The 22776-nt window shown below is 29.2% G+C and overlaps 1 protein-coding gene across 1 annotated transcript in view; it reads right to left on the minus strand.

Moving 5' to 3' along the window:
* LOC107448223 (heat shock 70 kDa protein 4L) overlaps nucleotides 1–21985 on the minus strand; it is a 43263-nt gene extending 21278 nt beyond the window's left edge. The window contains exons 1-8 of the mRNA XM_087164506.1: nucleotides 21637–21985; nucleotides 15992–16190; nucleotides 14237–14359; nucleotides 12962–13061; nucleotides 7695–7822; nucleotides 4294–4538; nucleotides 3962–4038; nucleotides 131–282 (exon numbers count right to left, since the gene is read on the minus strand). Coding sequence (XP_087020632.1) covers nucleotides 131–282; nucleotides 3962–4038; nucleotides 4294–4538; nucleotides 7695–7822; nucleotides 12962–13061; nucleotides 14237–14359; nucleotides 15992–16190; nucleotides 21637–21743 — 1131 coding nt within the window. The 5' untranslated portion in view covers nucleotides 21744–21985. The remainder of the gene's footprint in view (nucleotides 1–130; nucleotides 283–3961; nucleotides 4039–4293; nucleotides 4539–7694; nucleotides 7823–12961; nucleotides 13062–14236; nucleotides 14360–15991; nucleotides 16191–21636) is intronic.
* Nucleotides 21986–22776: the final 791 nt, after the last annotated feature.

A 22776-nucleotide genomic window follows, 5' to 3' on the forward strand; every position in this document is an offset into this window, starting at 1 on the left:
TTGATGTTTTTCAAATAATTAAAAAAAAAATAGTTTAAAAAATTATTAAATAAAGCTTAAGTACCTTGATTTTAGGTCTGCAACCTTGAATTTTTTATTCATGAAAATGTAGACAAACTAAACCTGTTACCTGAAGGGCACAGCCTCTTGCAACAGCTTCATCAAGATTTAGGGTAGTGCTAGCCTCCATGCCAAACACTTTACGAATTATGTTTTTGATAGCAGGAATTCTTGTAGATCCACCAACTAATTCAACGGCAGTAATATCTCGAGCATACATATCTGAAATTATTGCATTTTAAATATTAGCAAATAATACTGCTAAAATGATTTTTTATAGCAAAGCAAACTACAGTGGATGGATTAATTTATGAGGAAATTATTATGTTAATTCTATGGGAATTTCATCACTTCCAGGATAATTGCATGTGTTATGAAACTGCTTTGTTTAGACAGCTTTTAAGAATGCTGTTATTTTTATTATATTAAAATTGTTATAACTAAAGTTAGCAGGAAAATTTTGAAATTTGGTTTGTATTTGAATGAAAATCAATTTAAAAGCAAAAAATTTTCTCAATAGGTAATCATTTAATTTGGGGAAACTAAAAACCAACGAATAAAATACTGCTAAGTATGTGAGGAGTGATCGCTTTAAAGTTGGCTACATAAGATAAAATAGAAATTTTAAAAATTTAATAGAATTTAAGAGAAATCTCTGTTGTGTATAATTAACTAATTATGAAATATTGGTTGCTTTGCTTTTATAAAAGATTATAGTCATGTGACAATTACTTTGCATTTGTTTTGGAAAAATAGAAAAAAAACAGAAGTTGTATTGAAATTAATCGTGACAGTGGATGTAGAAAATTAAAACTTGTCTAAGACTACATTTAAAGCACAAATAGAAAATAACTTTTAAAAAATTCTAAAGTATCTGGGTTAAACACATTGACTAATGTGTATATTTGCTATGAGATCTCCGTCAGGTCATGCTGTACAAAGTGCAATGCGCTAGTTTATATGTGTTGATTTTCAAATGTACACTCTATAACAAAAAAAATCGACACACCAAGAAGGAGTTGTCCGATTGAAAAGAAAATTGGTGGATAGGAAGACAATGTACAGAATAGTAAATGATTAAAATTTCAGAACAATTGAATAATTTATTGCAGAGTTACAGTAACAAGTTCAATAAGCTGTTGACCCGCCTCTAGCCTGGATACAAGCTGACACACGGCGTGGCATAGACCGATAAAGCTCCCAGATGGTCTCTTGCAGTATTTCCTGCCAAATTCGATGCAATTGTCGAACGAGGTCATCAACATTCCATGGGAGATGCAATCGCCTTCCCATCATATACCAGACATGCTCGATGGGAGAGAGATCTGGTGATCTGGCAGGTCAAGGAAGAGTTTGACAAACTTGCACCCAGTTCATAGCAACACGTGCTGTATGTGGTTTGGCATTGTCCTGCTGAAAAACCAGCCCAGGGCGCTGCAAAAGGAACAGTAGCAAAACAGGTCTTAGGATGTCCTCGACGTACTGCTGTGCAGTAAGTGTACCTCTAATGACCACCAAAGGGGTACGGCTGTCAAAGGAAGTGGCACCCCAGACCATAATGCCTTGTTGAGGGTCGGTGTGGCGTGCAATAGTTAAGGCAGTATCCCCCCTCTGCCCTGTGCGTCTCCAAACACGTCTTCGATGATCGTCAGGACACAGTTAGAAGCGGGATTCGTCTCTTAAGACTATACATCACCGGTCAGCATCATTCCAGCCTGATCTGTTCAAAACATTCATGCATACGAAATTTCAAAGCAATTGGATGATTGCTTCTTGGTGCGTCGATTTTTTTATTATAGAGTGTATATGGTAAAGCGTGGAATAGATTATTCAGATCAAATGGTTTCTTATGCAACGACAATTAAAGAATTAAATAGCACCAAAAACTTTGGTGCTTTACAAAATTGTGATAAAAAAAAATGTAAGTATTAGAAGATTTAGAGATTTGATATCATCAAAATTATTAGGTGTGTCTAAAAATTCAACAAAACTTTCTGTTTGACAAAGACAGTATTTGGCATGTACGCAAACAAAGTTCTTGAACTAAAAGATGAAAAATGGACCAACTAAAGGTAATATGAAGTAAAGAACAACTTTTTGTTCTTTACTTCATACTACCTTTGAAGTCTTCCAAGTTCCCATAACAAATCAATACCTCTAGGGGGTACTGAATTAGAGATTGACTGTTCTCTGATTCAGGTCAAAATTATGATATGTGGATGAATGAATGGGTGTACCCTATAAACAGGCATGACGTATGGGTGTGGCAGAAGTAGAATTTGTGGCCATAGATCGCACCCTTCTGCCTAATGACTTTTTGTTCAAAATATCTAGACCAAGTCACAGCTTTGCATAGAATTTTTTAATGTTCTACACTCCAAACTGTTCATATAATAGTTCAATAATTCCTTCCTGTGGAACAGGGGTGTCAAACTCGCGGCCCATGGGCCGCATGCGGCCCGAGGTGAATATTTTTGCGGCCCAGTCAATATATCCAACGCAAAGTAAAAATAAAATAGAAATGTGAATTAGAAAGAAAACTAGCATATCAAATTATAATATACTTTACTTATAAACTATAACGATAATTTTAAATTGTATGAGCGAAAATGTAAAATTATAATTGACTTGCGGCACCTGCCATTCCAGGGATACTGCATCGTATCAAAAATACGCAGAAAAAATTTCAAATCTTTGAACAGAATTTGAAACAAGGTTTAAAGATTTTAATTCCTTGGAAGACAAATTTTGTTTGTTTTCGTCGATTTTCTCTATAAATATAGACTCAGTACCCAGTAATATGCAAATGGAAGTAATTGAGATTCAGTGTGACTCAAATTTGAAGACAAAATTCATTGAAGTGGGTGTGCCTGAATTTTACAAATATTTACCGGCAAGGTTTGAAAATACTCGAAAATTCGCATATGAAATTATTTCCATGTTTGGAAGTACTTATCAGTGCGAGAAATTTTTTTTCTGTTATGAATGAAAATAAATCTCCCTTCCGAAACCATATTAATAGCTCTCGTTGGGTCAATTTTGAAAGTAGTCTCGGCCAATAAAATTTCTCCCGAGACAGGAAAGATAGTAGCAGAGAAGAGATGTCAAACAATAGTTTTACTTTAGATATGCTTATTACAATGTACTATTCAAAATTAAAATATTTGTTTCTGTAAACACTGATTTTTTTCTTAACTGTTTTTTTTTTTAGGCCCACCTAAAGTTAAGCATTGTTTATTTAGCCCAAGTGTGCTTTTGAGTTTGACACCCCTGCTGTTGAATATCTGTTCTAATAGTTTTTGAAGTCTTTAGTGAGTAGTCAAATAAACATTACCTGAATATGAGTCATCAATAATAGTATAAATAGAAATGGTTTATGAAAGATTTTAAAATTTAAATCTATGTTTAACAACAATTTTTTTTAAATCCAAAAGATTTATTTTAACAGTCATTTAATCCATAAATATACAATAAACTTATAAAATGCCTTTAAACTTAAAAAAAAATATTTATTTTCATAGAAAAATGTAGCAAACACTAATTAATATAAATCAAAAGAATGAGATTTTAGAAACAGCTTCAACAACCAGTATGAATGCTGAACTGAAGTAAAGACTTTCCTCAAATTATACGAGAACAATAATTACTCTCACAAAATATATTAAAGAACATTACAAATTCTATTTTTTAATTAAATTAAAAATATTATACACACAGTTAAAAACTTAAATTTCTAACTAATTAAGGAAATTAAATGTTCTCAAAAGTTAAGTTGTATAAATTTTAACTGAATGTGTAAAAATATACTTATTTCCAAAAACTTCAAATAAACATTTAATTTTATATGCAAAGTTATAAAGCATAATTAATTTAACAAATGCATTAATAAGAGTATACATACGAGCTTCAGCTAACAAACGTTGGAAAACAGCCTCTATTCTAACAAATAAATCAGCACAAATTTCTTCAAATTTATCCCTGAAAAGAACAGCAAGGAAATAATTGAACATTTTGTAAAAAAATATACCTGTTAAAAAAAAGGCATTTATTTATAAGAAACATTAATTTAGTAATTTTTTTTTTCTTTTTGCTCTATTCTTACTTATTAATGTCCAGAAAATTATAAAGTAATAATATAAACTGCAGATTTCATTATTTTTTCATTTAATTTATTGAATGAAAGTTTATTGATGATATACAGTGCTTATGGTTACTAATAATATTGATATATACCTTCCCATGCTACTGCTAACATCTTTGTCTTCCATAAAACATTCAATATTTAATGGCAATGCTTGAGGATTGGCACTTAGTTGCTTTTTTAGTTTTTCACATTCTTGAAGGAGTCGAACTATAGCTCTTCGATTGCCTAAAACATTCAGGTTATATTTTTGCTTAAATTCTTCACTGAAATGACGAACCATACAATTATCAAAGTCTCTGCCACCAACACATTGGTCAGAAGTTGAACACAGCACCTATGGAAGAATTTTTATCCTAAAATTTTTTATTTAAAAATGTCATTGAAGAGCACTACTGAGTTATAAATAGACAATGTTCAGTAAATTATGAAGCACTGCTCAGTTGAGGGCACTGTGTATACCCAGTAAAAGCAATACTACTATACCAAATCAGGAAAAGTTATTTTATTTTATAACCAGAGTTGAATAGTTTAAGACTATTACTGTTCAGCTCCAAAGCTTTATAGTTTAGAACCCAACTCAGAAGACAAAGGAACCCCTGGATAAAGCAATGGGACAAACTAGCCTTCATAGAAGACTTTTTGATGGAACTAACCCACATTTATATTACATGGAGAGGAAAAATCACAAAAATCTAACACTGTTAGCTTGATGTCAAGAAAACTACAACCTATCATCCGTTCATCAATAAAGATATTTCACAATAGCACTGAGATTGGTGCGATTCAGGAGCAGAATTCGTATGAGCCACTGCAGCTCAGGGAAAGTTATTATTGTCAACAGTCAAAGTCTATATGTTATGTCGAAGTGTCATACTTCAGCATTATTTAATCTCATTAATGAGCAGTTTAGTGTATAAGTATCAATTTACTTATAAAAAGAATTTTTGTTTCATTTGAACCAATTTAAATTTTATTATAAAGCATGAAAAATTTAAGGTAATATATTTCTTCAACTAAAACAAAATATTTCTAAAGTAATGGAATGATAAAAAAAGACCAAAAATATCTTAATAGTGAGGTAAAGGTAGTTTTAGTAAAGATTTATGAACAGGAAAAATAAAACTATACTTTGTCATTTATTTTAACATGTTGAAGATTTAAGCATAAAATATGCTTAGAAATAATGCACATTAAATAAATTTATAAACAAAGTATTTGAAATTATCAGAATCATAAATAAAAATATACAGCAAAAATTAGTTTATACCAGTGTTTCCCAACGTGGGGCCCCACTCCCCACTGGGGGGCAATTTGATTGTTAAGGGGGGCAATTCGAAAATTGACTGGACACGAGTTTAACCCTTTTGCTCCGGCCATTTAAATGCAATGTTAGATTTCGGTGCCAACATTGAAAGAAAAAAGCAAATTCTTGAATAATTAAGGCTAATAAATATTACGTGACTTAGCGATTTTTTAGGCGACAAAACTGAAGTGAAGTATCTGTTAACAGTCGATCGTAAAGCATTTGTCAGTAATAACTCCCAACGTGAACTCCTTTGAAAAACTAAATATATTAAATGAGCAACTTCAAGGAACAAATGGAACTCTGTTTGATGCAAAAGCGAAGATATTTGGTTTCATTACCCTTATTGAGTTATGTCAGAAATATATTAACAACAAAAACAGTTTCATTGGCTCCAAAAATGTGAAGTAAATGATACCGCATTACTTGTTATTGTCGATCATCTGAAAATTCTTTCGGTTGATTTACAAGAAATATTTTCTGATTTAAAACAAATTGATTTTTTAACATGGATGATGCGGTCAATGTTAGTGGATTTGTCTGATATATGTCAAATATGTAGTATCAAGAAGAACTTGCAGAAATGCAAAATGATGAGTCACTTATCAGCTCAGAAATAATGCACATTAAATAAATTTATAAACAAAGTATTTGAAATTATTGGAATCATAAATAGAAATATACAGCAAAAATTAGTTTATACTGATAGCAACAAAAAAAGTGATAAAATAAACTGAAAAATAAAATTTAAAATTCAGAACAGCACCATATTTCTATTTATGTTTTTTATTACAACAAGCATTAGACATTAATAACAAAATAAAGAAAAATAGTAAAAAAAAATTATTATTTTTTACTTACTTTATATAGAGGAGTTTTAAAAAAAATATTTTTTTTTTTTTTTTTACTTTAACTTGTTTTATAATATTATTTTTTAACTAATTTTTGAAACTATCAAAATATTCAGTTAGTGATAGCCTGCTTTAAAAAAAAAATCCAAAATTGCCAACTTTACATTGACCATAAAAAGAAGGCACTAATTCTGTTGTTGGATGCTTTCAAGGTAAAAAACATAAGATTTTAAGCCTTTATTTTATAATAACGACAATACATATACAGCAGTCTCCACTAATATTTTGAGGACATAATGCTTGTAAACACATTACTGATTAATAACAAAATAAGATCAATTTACCTTTATCAGTCTATACCACATATATTCAGTTGGGAAAAAATTACGCATAGTTAAAAAAAATCATGTACCATTTAAAAATTACAATTTTTCCTAAGAAGCACATTTATAAATTATGCATAATCATAATTTTTTCAATTCATCGGAATGGTTGTTCCATCATCTATATTTTCCCCATAACAATCTAGCAAACTTCTCATTCTGTTAGTGTAACAACTACAGGGATATTCCAATAATGGCACAGGGAAAGAAAATAATAGGTTCTTGCCAAACACTCAGTGAATATTTATTTGGCAATTAAGCTGATTTTCGAAGAAATAAATAAAATTACATAACATGGCGCATTGATCATAGAAAGACAATTCAGATGAATGGAGGAGAGAGTGATTTTAGTGAGTGAAGTGACTGATAACACTACCTGTGATTATATTAAGTGAAGACTACTGTACTTAGAGAAATATGGATACAATTAGATGAAGAGAGTAGTAGTTATGTCATTTAGAAATATGTTATTGAATCAGATATCTTTTGTTATCTGGATCATACAGTGGCAAAGGTGGAAGAAAGTCAAACTAAAACTTTATCGAACATTTCCCTTAGAAAATTAAATTAGATGATTCTTACTTGCACAACAAAAAAAGAGGGTGCAAAATGCATGATGCAACATTTTTTTTCTTTTCAAAATATAAGCAAGTTTTATCTTTTGAGTATTTAATTGGATCTGTCATTAATCATGCCCCCTGCCCCCTTTCACACACAAATATACATATATTCACACAAATATTAAATAAAATCATATCAAACTTATTTATAACGTAATCATAACCAATTGAAATTCATCTCAAACAGCAAAAAATCAATATTTACAAAATAGTTTTATGCATTAAACTATAGAGAAAAAAAATTGAGATATCGATATTACTATCGATATAACATTACTTAGAATAACTTAATACCCAGATATCTTGAGATAAAAAAGCTGCATAACAGTTTACCTGTAACTTTCCTAAATAAATATCACACAGAGATGCTTGAACAGCACTATGTCCAATATCAATAAATACAACTTTCTTTGGCTTACTATCATTTACATCTTGACGGTAAAACCCATAGGCTAGAGCAGCTACAATAACAAAATAGTTTCACTACTTTTTAATAGAAATAACATACAAATTTGAAATGTACTAAAAATGCATTGATTTTTTCTTTATTAAATCACTATTATTAACTATGATAAGTAAAATATCAAAATATTTTGGTACGGGGAATATTGGTAATGAATATTGGTATGGTATCTAAGTAAATGAAAACAATCATGATGGCCAAATTTATAAGATATTGTGATAAATGTTTCATTACAAAAAGTTGCAAGAGGATAAATGTTTCATTACAAAAGAACCACCTAAATCGAGATATAAACAATTAAAAATACATTTTACTAATATATCCAGTTGACATTACATACTTTGTGCATATTCTCATGTACACATTACTCATTCCTTTTATTATTTTCTTTAACTATTTTAAATCTAAACTCAAGAAACGTATAAATTTTAAAAGTTACGCTGACAAAAAATGTACTTAAATATTGAAAATTAGTCTGATATGATGCGTAGAGAAATTTTTTAAATTTCAGAACATGTCTAATGAGAGCGAAAGAAATCGACCTTCAATCAAAGTTAGATTTCGTTCTTCAAAGGAAGATATTAAACTGTATGTTTTAAATTTTTCACTCACTCTAAGATTGTAGAATGGCAAGATAAATATAAACGATAAGTGAGCAAATTAGTGATGTCTACATAATAATGAAATGAAATCATGTACTACATATTTACTAAGTGCAATACATATAATACTATGACATGGTTATACTAACTTGTGGTGTGTGTGTCTGTGTATATATAATGCAGACGTGCCAACCTAGCAAAATTAACATTCAGGAGTTTCCCTAACAAGAATTCAGGAGATTTCAGGAGGGGTAAAAAAAGGTGCATGGTATGCAACATTTGGCACTTCTAAGGAATTTTAAGTAAAAAATTTATTAAATATAAGAAAGCAAGAAATTTTACACACTAATAGAGCAATAATTGTTTAAAAATATTAAATGGAAATAAAATAATTAAACACAGATTTAGCAACACAAAACTATATTAGGTAGATACTCTTTAAATAAATACCATTTCCTTAATAAAACATTATTCAAAAACCCTTGACACTGTAATAAATATACACAAAAACTTTTAAAAAATAAACAAATTGAATAAGTATTTTATTTTAAAAAACCAATTCAATACTAATGTCTGTACAATAAAGAACCAATTATACGGGATGCTCGGGACCATCGCTATCCCGGATGTCTTAATTTCCCGGTTTCCTGGATCGACAAAAAAGTGTCGTTAATCGATGTTTTATCAAACCCAAATTACAAGTAAAAAATGTAAACACATTTTAAAGTAAGAGAAAAAAGAAAAGCACTCCTTAATCTAAAAAGGAAAAAAATTGTAGAAAAATAAAATTTAAAAGAATAAAAAAATTTGCAAGTTTAGACAAGAAAAACAAGTTTAAAAAATAATTAAGATTCCTAAATCAACTAATAAACAAAACCAATGATTAAATAACGCAATATATTTCATGGGGGGGGGCGAAAATAAAAGGAAAACCTATTAATCTAAATAAAAACAACACTTGAAAATTATCGAACCGAAACGATAGTTAAAAAACGGCACTAGCATAAATATTAAAACCTAGAACAAGGCAAGATCAACGGACTTTAAAAAAAAAAAAAAAAAAAAACTAATGAAAAAATTTGGTAATACAAATAATTTTATTGAGTGCAAAATTTATCAGGAAAAAGAAGAAAAAAAACGTAGTGGAATCAGAAAAACGAAACTGCAATCTGCTTCATAAAATAATTGTATGCTTAAATTAATAAACAATTCTCCTTTTTTTTTTTTTATTATAAAAACGCGATTTTTAATTAAAGCAGGTGTGATTCCACATCAAGAAAAACTTGCGAATGATACCGCACTTCCAAAGAATCAGAATTTATTCAAAAGAAAAACATTTTATTTTTATTAATCGATGTCAAATAGATAAATATATTTTTCTCTTTCATCTTCTGTTCACTGATATGCATGTGCAATGCATTTTCCCCACCCCCTCGTAAATCAAACTAGCAAACGAAATCATGCCACTCCTTTGAGTTTAACGACCTAAAAGAGAATAAAGATCTAAAATCTTCAAGGTCGCGGAAGAAATGACGTTTCTCTGGGTAAACGGGGAAAAAAATTCTTCCCTTCCTCACATTTTCCTCTACTCAACTTCAAGGATTAGTCCTGTTTCCGCTTTTTTTTTCCATATCGTTGTAGTTCAAAATGGCGGGAGAACCGAGCAAATTTTTTTTCCGGATTATCTGGATACCAGATAAATGGTTCTCTACTGTATGCATGAAAAAAAGAGTTGCAGACTTAGCTCTCCGCAATTAAGTCTTGCTAAAGTCATTGGTACATGATTTGTTGAAATTGATCCATACTTCCGTTTCGACTTAAGACATCCTTGAAATTTTTTTTTAAATATACGAAGACTAAACGAATAATTGATATCACGTTGCTAGTTTACGAGCTTGTTGCCAACCGTGGAAAAATACGCATTAAAAACTATAAAAACAGCAAGATACAATATCAATTCCAACTATCGAGAGTACGAGTTTCCCCACTCCTGAACGGACGTCACTCGATAACGACATGTGACGTCATTGCATTCAACTCCACACGAAAGAAGAGGAAGATTTCACCCGCTCCCAGTGTAAGGGGGCGGGTGAAATAGGAGTGTTAAGAGGTAACGTTGAAGAGGGGGGGAAATAAAGCATGTTCAGCTACGCTTCAGGCAGATGGTAGTTTGATAAGAGGGGATGGAATTCAAGCTGAAAGAAAAACTTACCTTCGCACTCGCGGAAAAATTAGGTAATTTTGAGTTTGGCCGTCGATCGCAGTAAAATTCGGGAGTTTTTCAAATCAATTCCGGAGGGCGGGAGAATAACTCAAAATTCGGGAGACTCCCGCAAAATGCGGGAGAGTTGGCACGTCTGATAATGTATGTATACATAAATTATATACAACTTTTACTATTTTTTTATACATAAATTATAAATTCCATTTCTTTTTTCATGAATAAAGTTTAACTAGACAATATTAAAAAAATGCAAATGTAGCAACCACATCGCTAAGCTATAACAGCGCCACCACATGCAAGCCAGTGAATGCTCAGACTTTGAACCGAATGGACCTTACACTTATTTTTTCTTTTCTTAATTAAATTTAAGTTTGTTTGTCCGTGTGCTATATGTATACTAATAAAATATTTGGCACTAAGCTTTTTCCCTTATTTTAAACCCCCCGAGATCTAGCAAGGCCCACACAAGGTTGATTTTTAGATTTATGGTATTGCTACTTTTTAAGCTTTCTTTGCATAGTTCAATTTTGTTGTGAGAAAAGAAGAAATTACTTAATTCTATTAAAGTATCAATATCAAAATTAAATTAAAAAATAACTACACACAGTTACGAGATTAAAGTCTTACTCTCAGTAGAACAAAATAAATAAAAAAAATTATATTAAGATTTTTCTTGTCATTATACTTTCCCTTAAATCCTAAGATTTCTCTTCATTTATCAAAGTTTAATTAAGCCTACATATTTAAAGATTCAAACTCATTGCTATACAATATTTCTTTTTAAAAAATGAAAGACATACAGCCTTTAGAGAAACGTTCCAAACAGAATTTGAATTAAAATAAAGAATGCAAATAAATATTTCAAAATGAAGTAAAAAATTTTTAAAAAAAACTTAAAACTATGAAGAATATTTTCCTGTCATTTAGAAATTGACAATTTAAGCTATTTCCGCTGTTTTTTCTTAATATTTAATATACATTATTAATATTACGTAAGGAATATAAAAAAACAATAAGCTGATTGATTATTTAAACTCAATGAAGATATAATTGAAGTTGACATTAGAATTTGGTCAATACATCAGATAATATCAATGCTATGTAATAATATAGGAGTTTTTCTTTTTTTTTTTGAACATCAGAAATTATGATTTTCCCACAATGCGTACAATTCTTTCTGATGTATTCTTTACATCCATGACTGCACACAGGATGAAGAGCATTGTTCCAATCAGACACCGAAGAGCATTTTCTTCAATCATAAGTGAACAGTGATTCATTGATTCTTTCATCATGGCTTATCAAATAGAGAAATACGCTTGGCTGACACGACAAATCTCGATGTGAATGCGAATAATCGAGAAGTGTTGATTCTTTCAGATATTGAAATGTTTTCTTTTAATGGTGCATCATCTGATGTAGATATTTTTAGAATTAATCCAGCCATTCATTGATTTTTAACTGCTATTTTGCAGATATCCACATTTTTAAGATTAAGATCTTCAGAAATATTTGTTTAAGATGAATTTTGATGGTATATTTTTAATTGTCCTCCCATTATAGGTAGCTCCGTTTTTCCCCCCAATTTTTTTTTCAATGTAATAGTTATATCACTTATAATGTTACTGATATGATTTGAAATTAAAAAAAAAAAAACGATAACTAGACAAATTTATAGCAGTTTTTGACACTTTCATAGAATTCAAAATCTTATCTCCTAGTCCAGAGGTGGTAAACCTTTATACACCAACGTGCCATTTTTTCTAAAAAATTGTTTAATGAGGTCATAAACGTGCCGTCAAATAATTTTGACTTTGTGATGCGTGATACCTATCACGATTATATACGTAATTAAACTTAAAGTAACATCAGTATGACTTTTGTTGTTACAGATTAGATGACAAATAACTTATGTTAGGTTGTAAGATGTTAATTTAAGCAGGACTGTTAATTTTTTTTGCTAGTTGTTTATTGTGGCTTGTTTTTTATGGTTATTAATTGTTTTTTTAGAATTGTTAATTTTTTTTAATAATAATTGTTTATTATTTTGTTTGTTTCTTGTGAATTTCAATTTAATTGTTACAAATGCTTCATAGTGCTTCATACATTTGTGTAATAACAATAGTGAAATAGCAATTGCGATCGGGGGCGTGCCCGAAATATTTTGTAGCGCGACATAAATGGCACGTGTGCCACTAGTTCGCCAACCCTGTCCTAGTCGTAGTTGACGTTCATGTACATAGTTATATAAAAGTAAACTGTTGTTTAAATTCAATAATAGTATTCATAAAATTTTTTTATTAAGACTAACCTGCAGTTGTTTCATTTAAAAGTCTTAAAACATTAACATTCGCAATACGACAAACATCCAACATAGCTCTTCTCTCGGCATCTCCAAAAAAAGAAGGTACCTGAACAAAGAAAATAAACATGAATAAGTAATACTACGTTAAAGTCATTAAAAGGAGCACAAAAAATTAGCTACACTACTTAGATTCATTGTCAATAAAAACATTTGAATTACATTTATGTTCATTAATGATTTAGTAAAACAAAACCGCAAGATACAATTTATGTAGTTTTAAGTAACGTTAATAAAAGAAAAAATTATATGAGGAATGCACAATAAATCCTAACTCACTTGAAAAAGTATCTAGAAGTGAATGCATTGGGATAATTCCTCAAAATACTAGAACATTCTACAAAATGAAACTGCATTAAACACACACATTAACTTATTTTTAATCTGAGTGAACTGTAGTAGTAGTGGGTGGTCATCAAGATGGAATAGAAAAAGAAAATCAAGAAAAATATTATTTTACAAATACATCGGAAGAAATTTTCTAAAAGTTTAATTTATATCTGAATCACTAAGTTTGTATATAAATATCTGATTATTAGATCAAAAGTTATTTAATTGTCCCGCTTTTTTTTTCCTTCACGCATTTTGTTTAGTCATTTTAATACATTATCATAATTTTTTCACAAAGTACTTGAAGAGAGACATTCTATATTTTTCATTATAGATACAGCACTATTTTGGTAATATGTGTTAAGGAAAAATAAAAAGATTTTGCTAATGTTAAATAACCAAATATGCAAAAAATATCAGTAATCATCAACATATACATTCAAAGATAGTTTACTTTTTGTATTTTCTTCTCAATTTAATTTTATGTTTTGTAATTTGAATGTAATAAAGAGTGTGACTTTTTCATTTTGTAACCAGTTTCATAATTTGTTATCCTAGACATCAAATATCATTATTTGAGGCTGTCTAAATTTCTATTAAGAAATTTCTAGAAATTAAATTCAAAAATGTGAACTGAATTTAAAATAAGCATGGTTCACTTCACAATTGCAAACTGTCAAATAGGATATTGCTGGAGGAGGTTGCTTATTAGTTAATAGAATCAATCAATCCACCTTCTTGGCTGTCAAATTTAAGGATAGTATTTTAACTAAATGTACATAGTTTTGCTTCTGCTTATATTTACTAAATGATTAAGATAATTCCTAATTGAAATATTTGGATATCTTACTACAAATATGAATAAAATAGTTAATGTAAAAAATAAATACTTACTGAAATAACACAATCTTTAACTTTGTTTTGATAAGCTGTCTCTGTAATCAACTTTAGCTTAGTTATAAGCATAGCAGCAATTTGATTTGAGGTAAACTTAGATTCTTTATTTAAATATTGCACCTGAAAGATGAATGAGACAGTAACATAATTTTGAAAATCTATTTAAAGAAAAACATTGCTAAATATGTCAAAAAAATACAGTTACATAATTTGTCTCAACAACACTTAAATTAATATGCATTTACAGTAATGAGATTCAAACTATTAAAAAGCTGTTGTAATAAAAAAAATTCATTTTTTAACTAATAAAACAATCAAAACAAACCAAAAATTGAAGTTAATTATTAAGAATTAGATTTTTAACATTTCAAATACTTCATATATATTTCATTTAATATTCCTATTTTAATCCTTTCAAGACTTACGAGTCTCACTGTTTTTTTTTTAGATGAGATACATATGTCCCAGTAGGGCTAAAGGGTTAAAAAAAAAAAAGTCTTGAACCACATATCAAACTAAAAAGGGGATCATCAGAAATGCCTTGATCCTGTTTATTAAGAGTCATGATACTTTGCTTTAAAAGAGAAAACTTTCAATGGATGGCTAGTTTAGTGTTAAAAAGCCATTATATAACTTTGCTATGCCCATCTTCGATTGAACAAGGAACATTTCCTAAACCTTTGGAAAATATTTTTTGAAAAAATTAACAAGTAAAAAAAAGTATTTGCTCGGTAAAATTTTTAATTTGTTTAAAAGCTTTTAAAAAACCTTGCTTAGCTCAAAATATATACTACTTTACCATATATATCAGTGAAAGGTTATATTTTTAAACCCTTAAAATGTTATGAAAATCATGGAGTCGACTTACACACTGGAAATAAAGTCGTACATTCGATGATCATTAAATAATAATGCAACGTCATAAAATGAACAGTCTTCGTAGCAAGAGCAAATCAACATCTAGTTAGTTTAAATTAAAATAGTCTTCCTTAGCATGGATGGTAATAGCATTAGCATAGGCAAGGATCCTCACATGAAAAATCATCATATTGTGAATGTCTACTTATATCCGTGACTGAAGTCCAAGTTCCAATACATCCCTCGAAATGTAAGCCATTATATAGCTATCAAGGCAGTAGCCAGGATTTTTTTCGGGGGGGGGGGGGATATGGTAAGAAGCAAGGACGGTTTCAGACATGCAAAGTAGGGGGAAAACATTGTAACAAATATTGTTTATTCTGTTGTTTTCAAAAGTTAAACTAGTAACTAAAAAATATTACATAATAATTATTTTTCAATTAATATTACATAATAATTATAATCAATTTGTAAACAAAGTTTACAAAGACATGCGACGGGGATTTGAAGAAAATTTTTCCATTACTTTTTTAGGACAAAAAGGAATATTCCGAAATATGCTTAATAAAGTTAATTAATAAAAGGTTTGATTCGACAGTTTTTGTTTTTCTTTTTACTGTGAGGCTTAAAGAAAGACTAAAAAGTTTGAATCCCAGAATTTCGGGGAGGGGGGATTTATCCCGACGATCTCCCCTGGCTACGGGCCTGATAGCTATGACGATGTAAATGCTAAATCGATATTTGCAATATATCGCCCAGTCCTAGATATGGATATATCTTCTATTGCATTTAATGTTAATGGGTACATTGTTACCTTTTCATTAACAATTTATAATAACTTAATGAAATATAAATTTAATTAAACTTAACATTTCAATTAACTATAATACATACCACAAATCCAACATTGCCATTAGGATACTCATAAAGAGGATTAGGCAAGTAAGACATTTGATTCTGCAAAGGTTGATCCTTAAATTTATATCCTACGATACGCTTAAAATTACACACAGTATTTTTTATATTGGTGACAAATTTATTTTTAGCAGAGGTTCCCAAATCACGACATGTTGGTCCAAATGCAACATATGACCTAAAAAAAAAAGAGATAATCATTTTTTTTTTAGAAAAAATTAGTAAGTTTTCATAAATTAAAATTTCATGTGCACTGCTTAATTAGTATGTATATATTTAAGGTTAGATCCTCGAACCTAGAGCCCTTGAGTCCTAGTACTTGAAAATCTGTCTATCAGGTCAAAAGTTATTCAATATTCTGAGTGTCCACTCTTTTCTTGGTTGATTAATTTTTAAGTTAAATGTATTACTAAATATTCTTTTTCTTTGAATTTTAATTTTCAGAATGAAATTGAACTTTGTTTCTGTTACTTATTGTTATTAACTTCATTAATAGCCCTTTACTTATTTTGTTGTATCTGTTAGTTATTTTTGAAAGTTACTTATTTATTTTTTAAAGTTTGAACTTAATATATTTTTTTTCCAAGTTAAATAATGAATGCATTATATGTGTTCATTCAAAAACGGCAATGACACAGCAGTTAAAGCATTGAGCTGTCATTGAAATGTACTAAAATTCTATACCAGGTGGAAGATTGAAGCCTGTCATATATTTGGCAACTCCCGATAATATTGAACTGAAGCAAATTAAATCCACTCACTTTCTCTTGGATATGCACAAGTGCTTGACAAATAAATTTAATTATCTATGCCTCATTTGCTTCAAAAATTTAACAAAACTCACCCAACTCCATATCCTTGGGTACATGCTTATTAGTTACATACATGCAAATAAATAAGCACACTTTCATTTCTAACAGGATACCTTACCAAATAGTAAGCCCTTAACAATTTGGGTCATCTTTTATAGGCAAACGAAATCATCAAAATGTCTGAAAACTTTATTGTGGTTATCAATTTCTTCTTCCTCTTTTGATTTGCATTATTTCATACTACTTAAGCTTTTTATACTGCTATTAATAAAATTAAAAAGTAAATTTAATTTTCTATTCTAATTTATCCTGTTTATTCATAAGGAGTGAGATGCCAAAACAATTTTTGCTTACGTCAGAAAATCTGTTTGATCCAGCCTTGAATGAAAAAGTGTAAGCTGTCATATTTTTAATGCTTTCTTATCTTGTGGAAATGCATTTTTAAGGCAGATATGATTTATCAAACATTTTTCCTGAACAGCACAAGTTTAAAAACAAAACTGAAACACTCCCGCCTTTTTTTTTAAATTGAAAAAAAAAAAAAATTAATAATTTACAAATGAATTTTTTTTTTATACAGAAATATTTTACAATATACATAAAAAATAAATACTTTTTTAAGTAAAAATGTAGAAAAAGTTTCCACAAAGTTTACATTTGAACAAACATACAATTTTGTAGAAATGCATGTTTGAAGCAGTTAGGAGAAATGATTTAGCAAACATTTTTAAATTCAATATAACCAAATTAAAGAGTAAAATTATTCCGAAGAATTACAAGTTTGAAAACAACACAATGGCACTTAAAATAATTGTGGCATAATTTCAATTTTATTGAATTTGAATTTCATTAATTTCCAGCATTAAGTTCAATAATGGTACTTAGTGTAATGAAGAAAAAAAAAGAACTGGAAGATTTCGACATAGTAATAATGGCTAAATTTTGGTCACTTCTGATAGCAGTCTGCAAGAAACTTAAAAAGATAACATCACAGAAGAAGACATAGTTAAATGGTATAACTTGTTGCCAACCCGGGTCAAAAATAATTTTTTTTTTTAATTTTAAAGTTAATAATCCATTCCCCCCCCCCCCATGGCTATTGCAGTTGGCATCACAAGGAACACTTTGTCGAAAACCATATTGATCTCGAAGAATACAATCGCACCTATTTATCTCGAATCTCACAGGAAAGGTGAAAAATTTGAGATAGAGGTTTTGAGTAATACAGGTACTTAAAAAATATTAAATTTAATTAAGAAATTCTATTTAAAGTGCTTTAATTGTTTTTAGTAGAAAAATACAGGCATTTCTTTAAATTAATTATGCCATATACATCTATTTACATAAATTTTTTTAACATAGCAGTGTTTTCACTACAGCGCGAGAATCTCGCATATTTTTTTCTTTTCTCGCATTAAAAAATTATTACCGCGAGAAATTCGCGTATTTTAAAAGCCAATTTCAAAATTCGCGAATTTCTCGCATTTTGAAAATAATTTCTCACTGCGCCATTTAGAATAAAATCCGTTACATTTTTCTTCCTGGATCTTTCATTATTTTCAACATCTGCCCATTATCTAGCTTCCCTATTTACCAGTATTGTTCAGAACCTTTAAGAACAACAGAACACCATCCCTCGGAACCACGAAACCTCTTTCAGAACGCATTTCTCTGCAACCACGTGTTTACCGTAGTTAAGGTTTCTCCATGTAAGAAGTTCAAATTTTTTGCCCATTAATGTAAGATGGACAAATACCTTGTAAAGGCAATATCTTCTACTCCGAAACGGACAAATGAAAATGAAACAAACGTGGGTAGAAACGATCAAAACGACACTGATTTGAGCAACCTAATGAGAATAGCTGATGAAAAAGTAGATGTAGAACATTTTGCATATGATGATGCAGCAAAAATATTCAATACTTTAAAAATTAGAAAATGTTAAAAATGTTTTCTATAATTCACTTTAAAATTCTTAACTATCCTTTAATCCATTGGTTACAATTTTGAGATGAAAATGAATTTTTACTCTTAGCTTTCTTATTTATGTTAAAAAGTTAACCCCTCAGTTACTGCCAGAATCATTGTATAGTTAAAGATAGTGATTGAAATTCCAAGAAATACCCCCAACTTGTTCATTCCTACTTCCTGTGGGTTCACGAAATTTATCTCTGTCTACAAGTTCTACAGATAAAGAAAGTTTTGACATTTGCGCTCTAGTATTAGAAATTTGAGAAACGCAGGTTTTGAAAAAACATGGAAAATACATTGTATTTTGACAGTAAATGTAGAGAATTTCAGAAATTTTGAAATGTAGAGGTTTTCGAGATAAAGAGGTTCGAGAGAAACAGGTTCAACCGTATAACAAAACTGATAATTGTGTAATAAAATATAAAGTCAAACATTTCATACTGTTAATGTTTTTTAAAAAAAATAAAAATAAAACATAAGAGGTCTACAAGTTAAAAAAAAATTTTTTTCAATGACTTATTGGCATAAAGAAATAGGCTAAGTAGAATGTGGATGGAATTTTTTCTTCATATTAAATTGGCATATTCTACATCATTTTTAGTAAAATGTACAACAAAAACTAAACTGGATGAATTTTTCATATGTTCCTATTTCCTTTTTCTTCAAAGTGATCTTGAAAATAGTATTTTTAACACCAAAATTTTCAATGCCAATTACAAACTACCAATTCCTATTAAAATTTTACTTGTTTTTTTTACAATATTTACACTTATAATGTGCTTGGTAAATTTCTTATCCAATTTTCTAAACAGAAATGTAACAAGGGTTACCAATCTTTTATAACAAGAGTAACCATAAATTTCTCGTAATAAATGTGTATGGATTTAAAACTTTTTTTACGGCTGCCATTTAAGTTGTCCTTAATTACCTACTTGAAATAATTTAAAATAATATTTTTTTACATAGTTCATAATATTTTATTACTTCATGTTCTTTGTAGATAACAAGAGTAACCATATTTCAGATTCACCATTTCATATAACTATTAAAATTTGCCAAGTTTTACTTGCATAAACAATAAAGGCACATTCTCTGTTATTCAGCATAAATATTTTACAATTCAAAATAAAAATCACATATGTAATTTGATGTGCATTGCAGTGTTTTCATTACAGAAAAAAAATGGGAGAGAATTTCTCACCCTTTCTCAAAAACAGGGTGAGATTACCAAAATTTAAGTGAGATTTCTAAAAATTAAAAAAACACGAATAGGCTCGGGAAATTTTTTTTTTTAAATTATAATACATTTTTAACATCTTCTAATTGAATATTTTTGCTGCATCATCATATGGAAAATGTTCTATATTTACTTTTTCATCAGCTATTATATTTATTTGACTGAAAAATATCCGTATTTGTTTAGTTCTGACCGGTTCTACCAACATTTGTTTAATTTTCATTTGTCTGTTACAGAGTAGAAGATGTCGCCTTAACAAGGTATTTGTCCATCTTACATTCAAGCACAAAAAATGAAAACATCTTACATGAAGAAACCTTACCTACGGTGAACACGTGGTTGCATAGAAATGTGTTCTGAAAGGGGTTCCGTGGTTCGGGGGGTGTTCTGTTAGCATTGGTTCTGAACAATACTTGTAAATAGGGAAGCTAGATAACAAGGACCTATGTTCAAAATAATGAAAGATCAAGGAAGAAAAGTGAAACGGATTTTATTCAAAATGGCCTAAGACGAAATTTTTTTCAAAATTCGTGCATTTTGAAATTGATTAATAGAGTTTACAAACTTCTCGCGTTAATAATTTTTTATTGCGAGAAAATAAAGAAAATATGCGAGATTCTCGCGTTGTAGTGAAAACACTGCATTGATACAATGCATATAACAAGAGAAATTATGGAAAAGTCCAAATGTGTTCCTTCACAATTCTAACATGAAGGCGACCTGTTAATAAATCTGTAAAGGAGACATTTCTATATTGGTAACTGTTCGCACCAATAAATATCATTTAAGCCCAAAAGGGTTTAAAATTTTGCAAAATTGCTTAAAAAATAAAATATATTGTAAACTTTAGTTGATTCCCTTAGATTTTTTTTTCTTCCTATTACTTACGTGTAACTGCCCAGAAATCACCAAACCTGGGTAATTATTTTGGCCTAAGTACCATTATTGATAATCAAATATAGAAGGTTATGTCAGGTGGGGTAAAGTAGGAATAGATAGCAAAATATCCATTCTTTCTGATCAAGGTATTTAGCTTATACTTTAATAAAAAAAAAATGATTAATTAAGCACTATGCCCAGGATTCCCTAAAATCAGAGAAAGTGGTTTTTCTTATTGACTATTTAATTATCATAGCCCTAGGTAGAATATAACAATATTTTAATAACAATATCTCAAATGCTCGTAAATATGATAAGAATTTAAATTATTATAAATACAAATACTAACAATTTGAAGGAAAATCTAGTTTATTGACTTTAAATTCATAGCAAAATATAAACTGCTAGATAAAACAATATCAAAGGAAGAACTATTATCTCTTTGATTTCGAAGTAGACTCCGACCTGCATTTCAAATAACGGTATGGTTTTTGAAACCCAAAAATTATAATATGAAATTAAAAAAACTACACATAATACGATAACAGAATATAATGATATTATAATACTTTTCACAAAACAAATGATGAGAAATTTCGTAGCTAACAAGAGTTATTAATGTGACAAACAGTTAATAAAACACTAGGATATTAACAACTAAAAAAGTTGACCTCAATGAAATATATTGGTTTTGTTTAAAATGGAATTCACCCATTTATACTTACGGTGTCGCACGCTGACTATACTCGTTAGTAACTATTTCGATTCCTCCAGCTCTAGCTACAGCAACGTAACAGTTTTCATTACCAAAATCAATACCAACAGCAGACATGGTAAATTTAATAGTTTTGTATCTAAATTTATAGTACTTTTTACTTGTTAGTAAAAACAGCGGTATGAATTCATAACAAATTAGTCATCAAAACAATTTTTTCCAAACACAGTCAAAAAGTAAGACTTGTCTGCTATCATAAAGTTGAGTAGGCAGAAGACCGGATATTTTTAAATTTTATTTCCGTGGCCAGATTGTCAAATATGAAAAGGTTGTGGAACGCCAGAATACGCCATCTGGGGAGAAGACCTGATCCATGTCTTGACACTCCCCCCTTTTCTTTCCTCCTCTTCTCAGCTGTACTGGAATGTACGACGATATTTTCACATTTTTTAATATTTTTCGTATCTAATAGTCAAAACTACTTTTTTAATTTTTCAAAAAGCTTTCTTTTAGAGCTACTATGTTCTGATGAAATTAAATTATAATTGCAAATAAACAGGTCATTTTTGAGATAAAGAAATATTTTAATAATATATTAAAAATTTGGTTATTTTAATCATTCAGGATATCAGAAGCAATTTTCTTTTAACGCTGATTTTAAAGTTTATCTCAAAATTTTAAGTATATTATTATCATTGTTTTTATTAATTTAATTTCAGAAATTTTAACATGATTATTCATTTGAAATTTGAGACAAAAAGCTTGCTTTTTTATTTTTATCATGTTTAAAATAATATAATTGTAAAAAATTTCTTTGACTTCAAGCTGAATAACATTTACATTTTAATAAAAATTACCAATCAATGTAGAAAAGAATAATACTTAAACTTTCATCTGAAAGGTTTGTATATTCTTTGTGAAAACATGTTGCACGATTGCATCTTCTTTTTTTTTTTTTTTTAAGTCCCATTTAGGACATTTACATATAATGTAATGTAATGTAATTTACATTTAATGTTACATAATCTCTTATCATCAAAATACCAAAAATGGAATTGATTGACTTAGTACGAAAGTTTTGTGATAGCAACATTCTCAAAAGGTAACTGATAGTAGTCAAACTTTTATTATTAGTAAAGGCAACTTATAA

The sequence above is a fragment of the Parasteatoda tepidariorum genome, chromosome 1 (assembly GCF_982258835.1).
Source record: "Parasteatoda tepidariorum strain Cologne lab strain chromosome 1, Ptep-v5.0, whole genome shotgun sequence".
NCBI classification, from domain to species: Eukaryota; Metazoa; Arthropoda; class Arachnida; order Araneae; family Theridiidae; genus Parasteatoda; species Parasteatoda tepidariorum.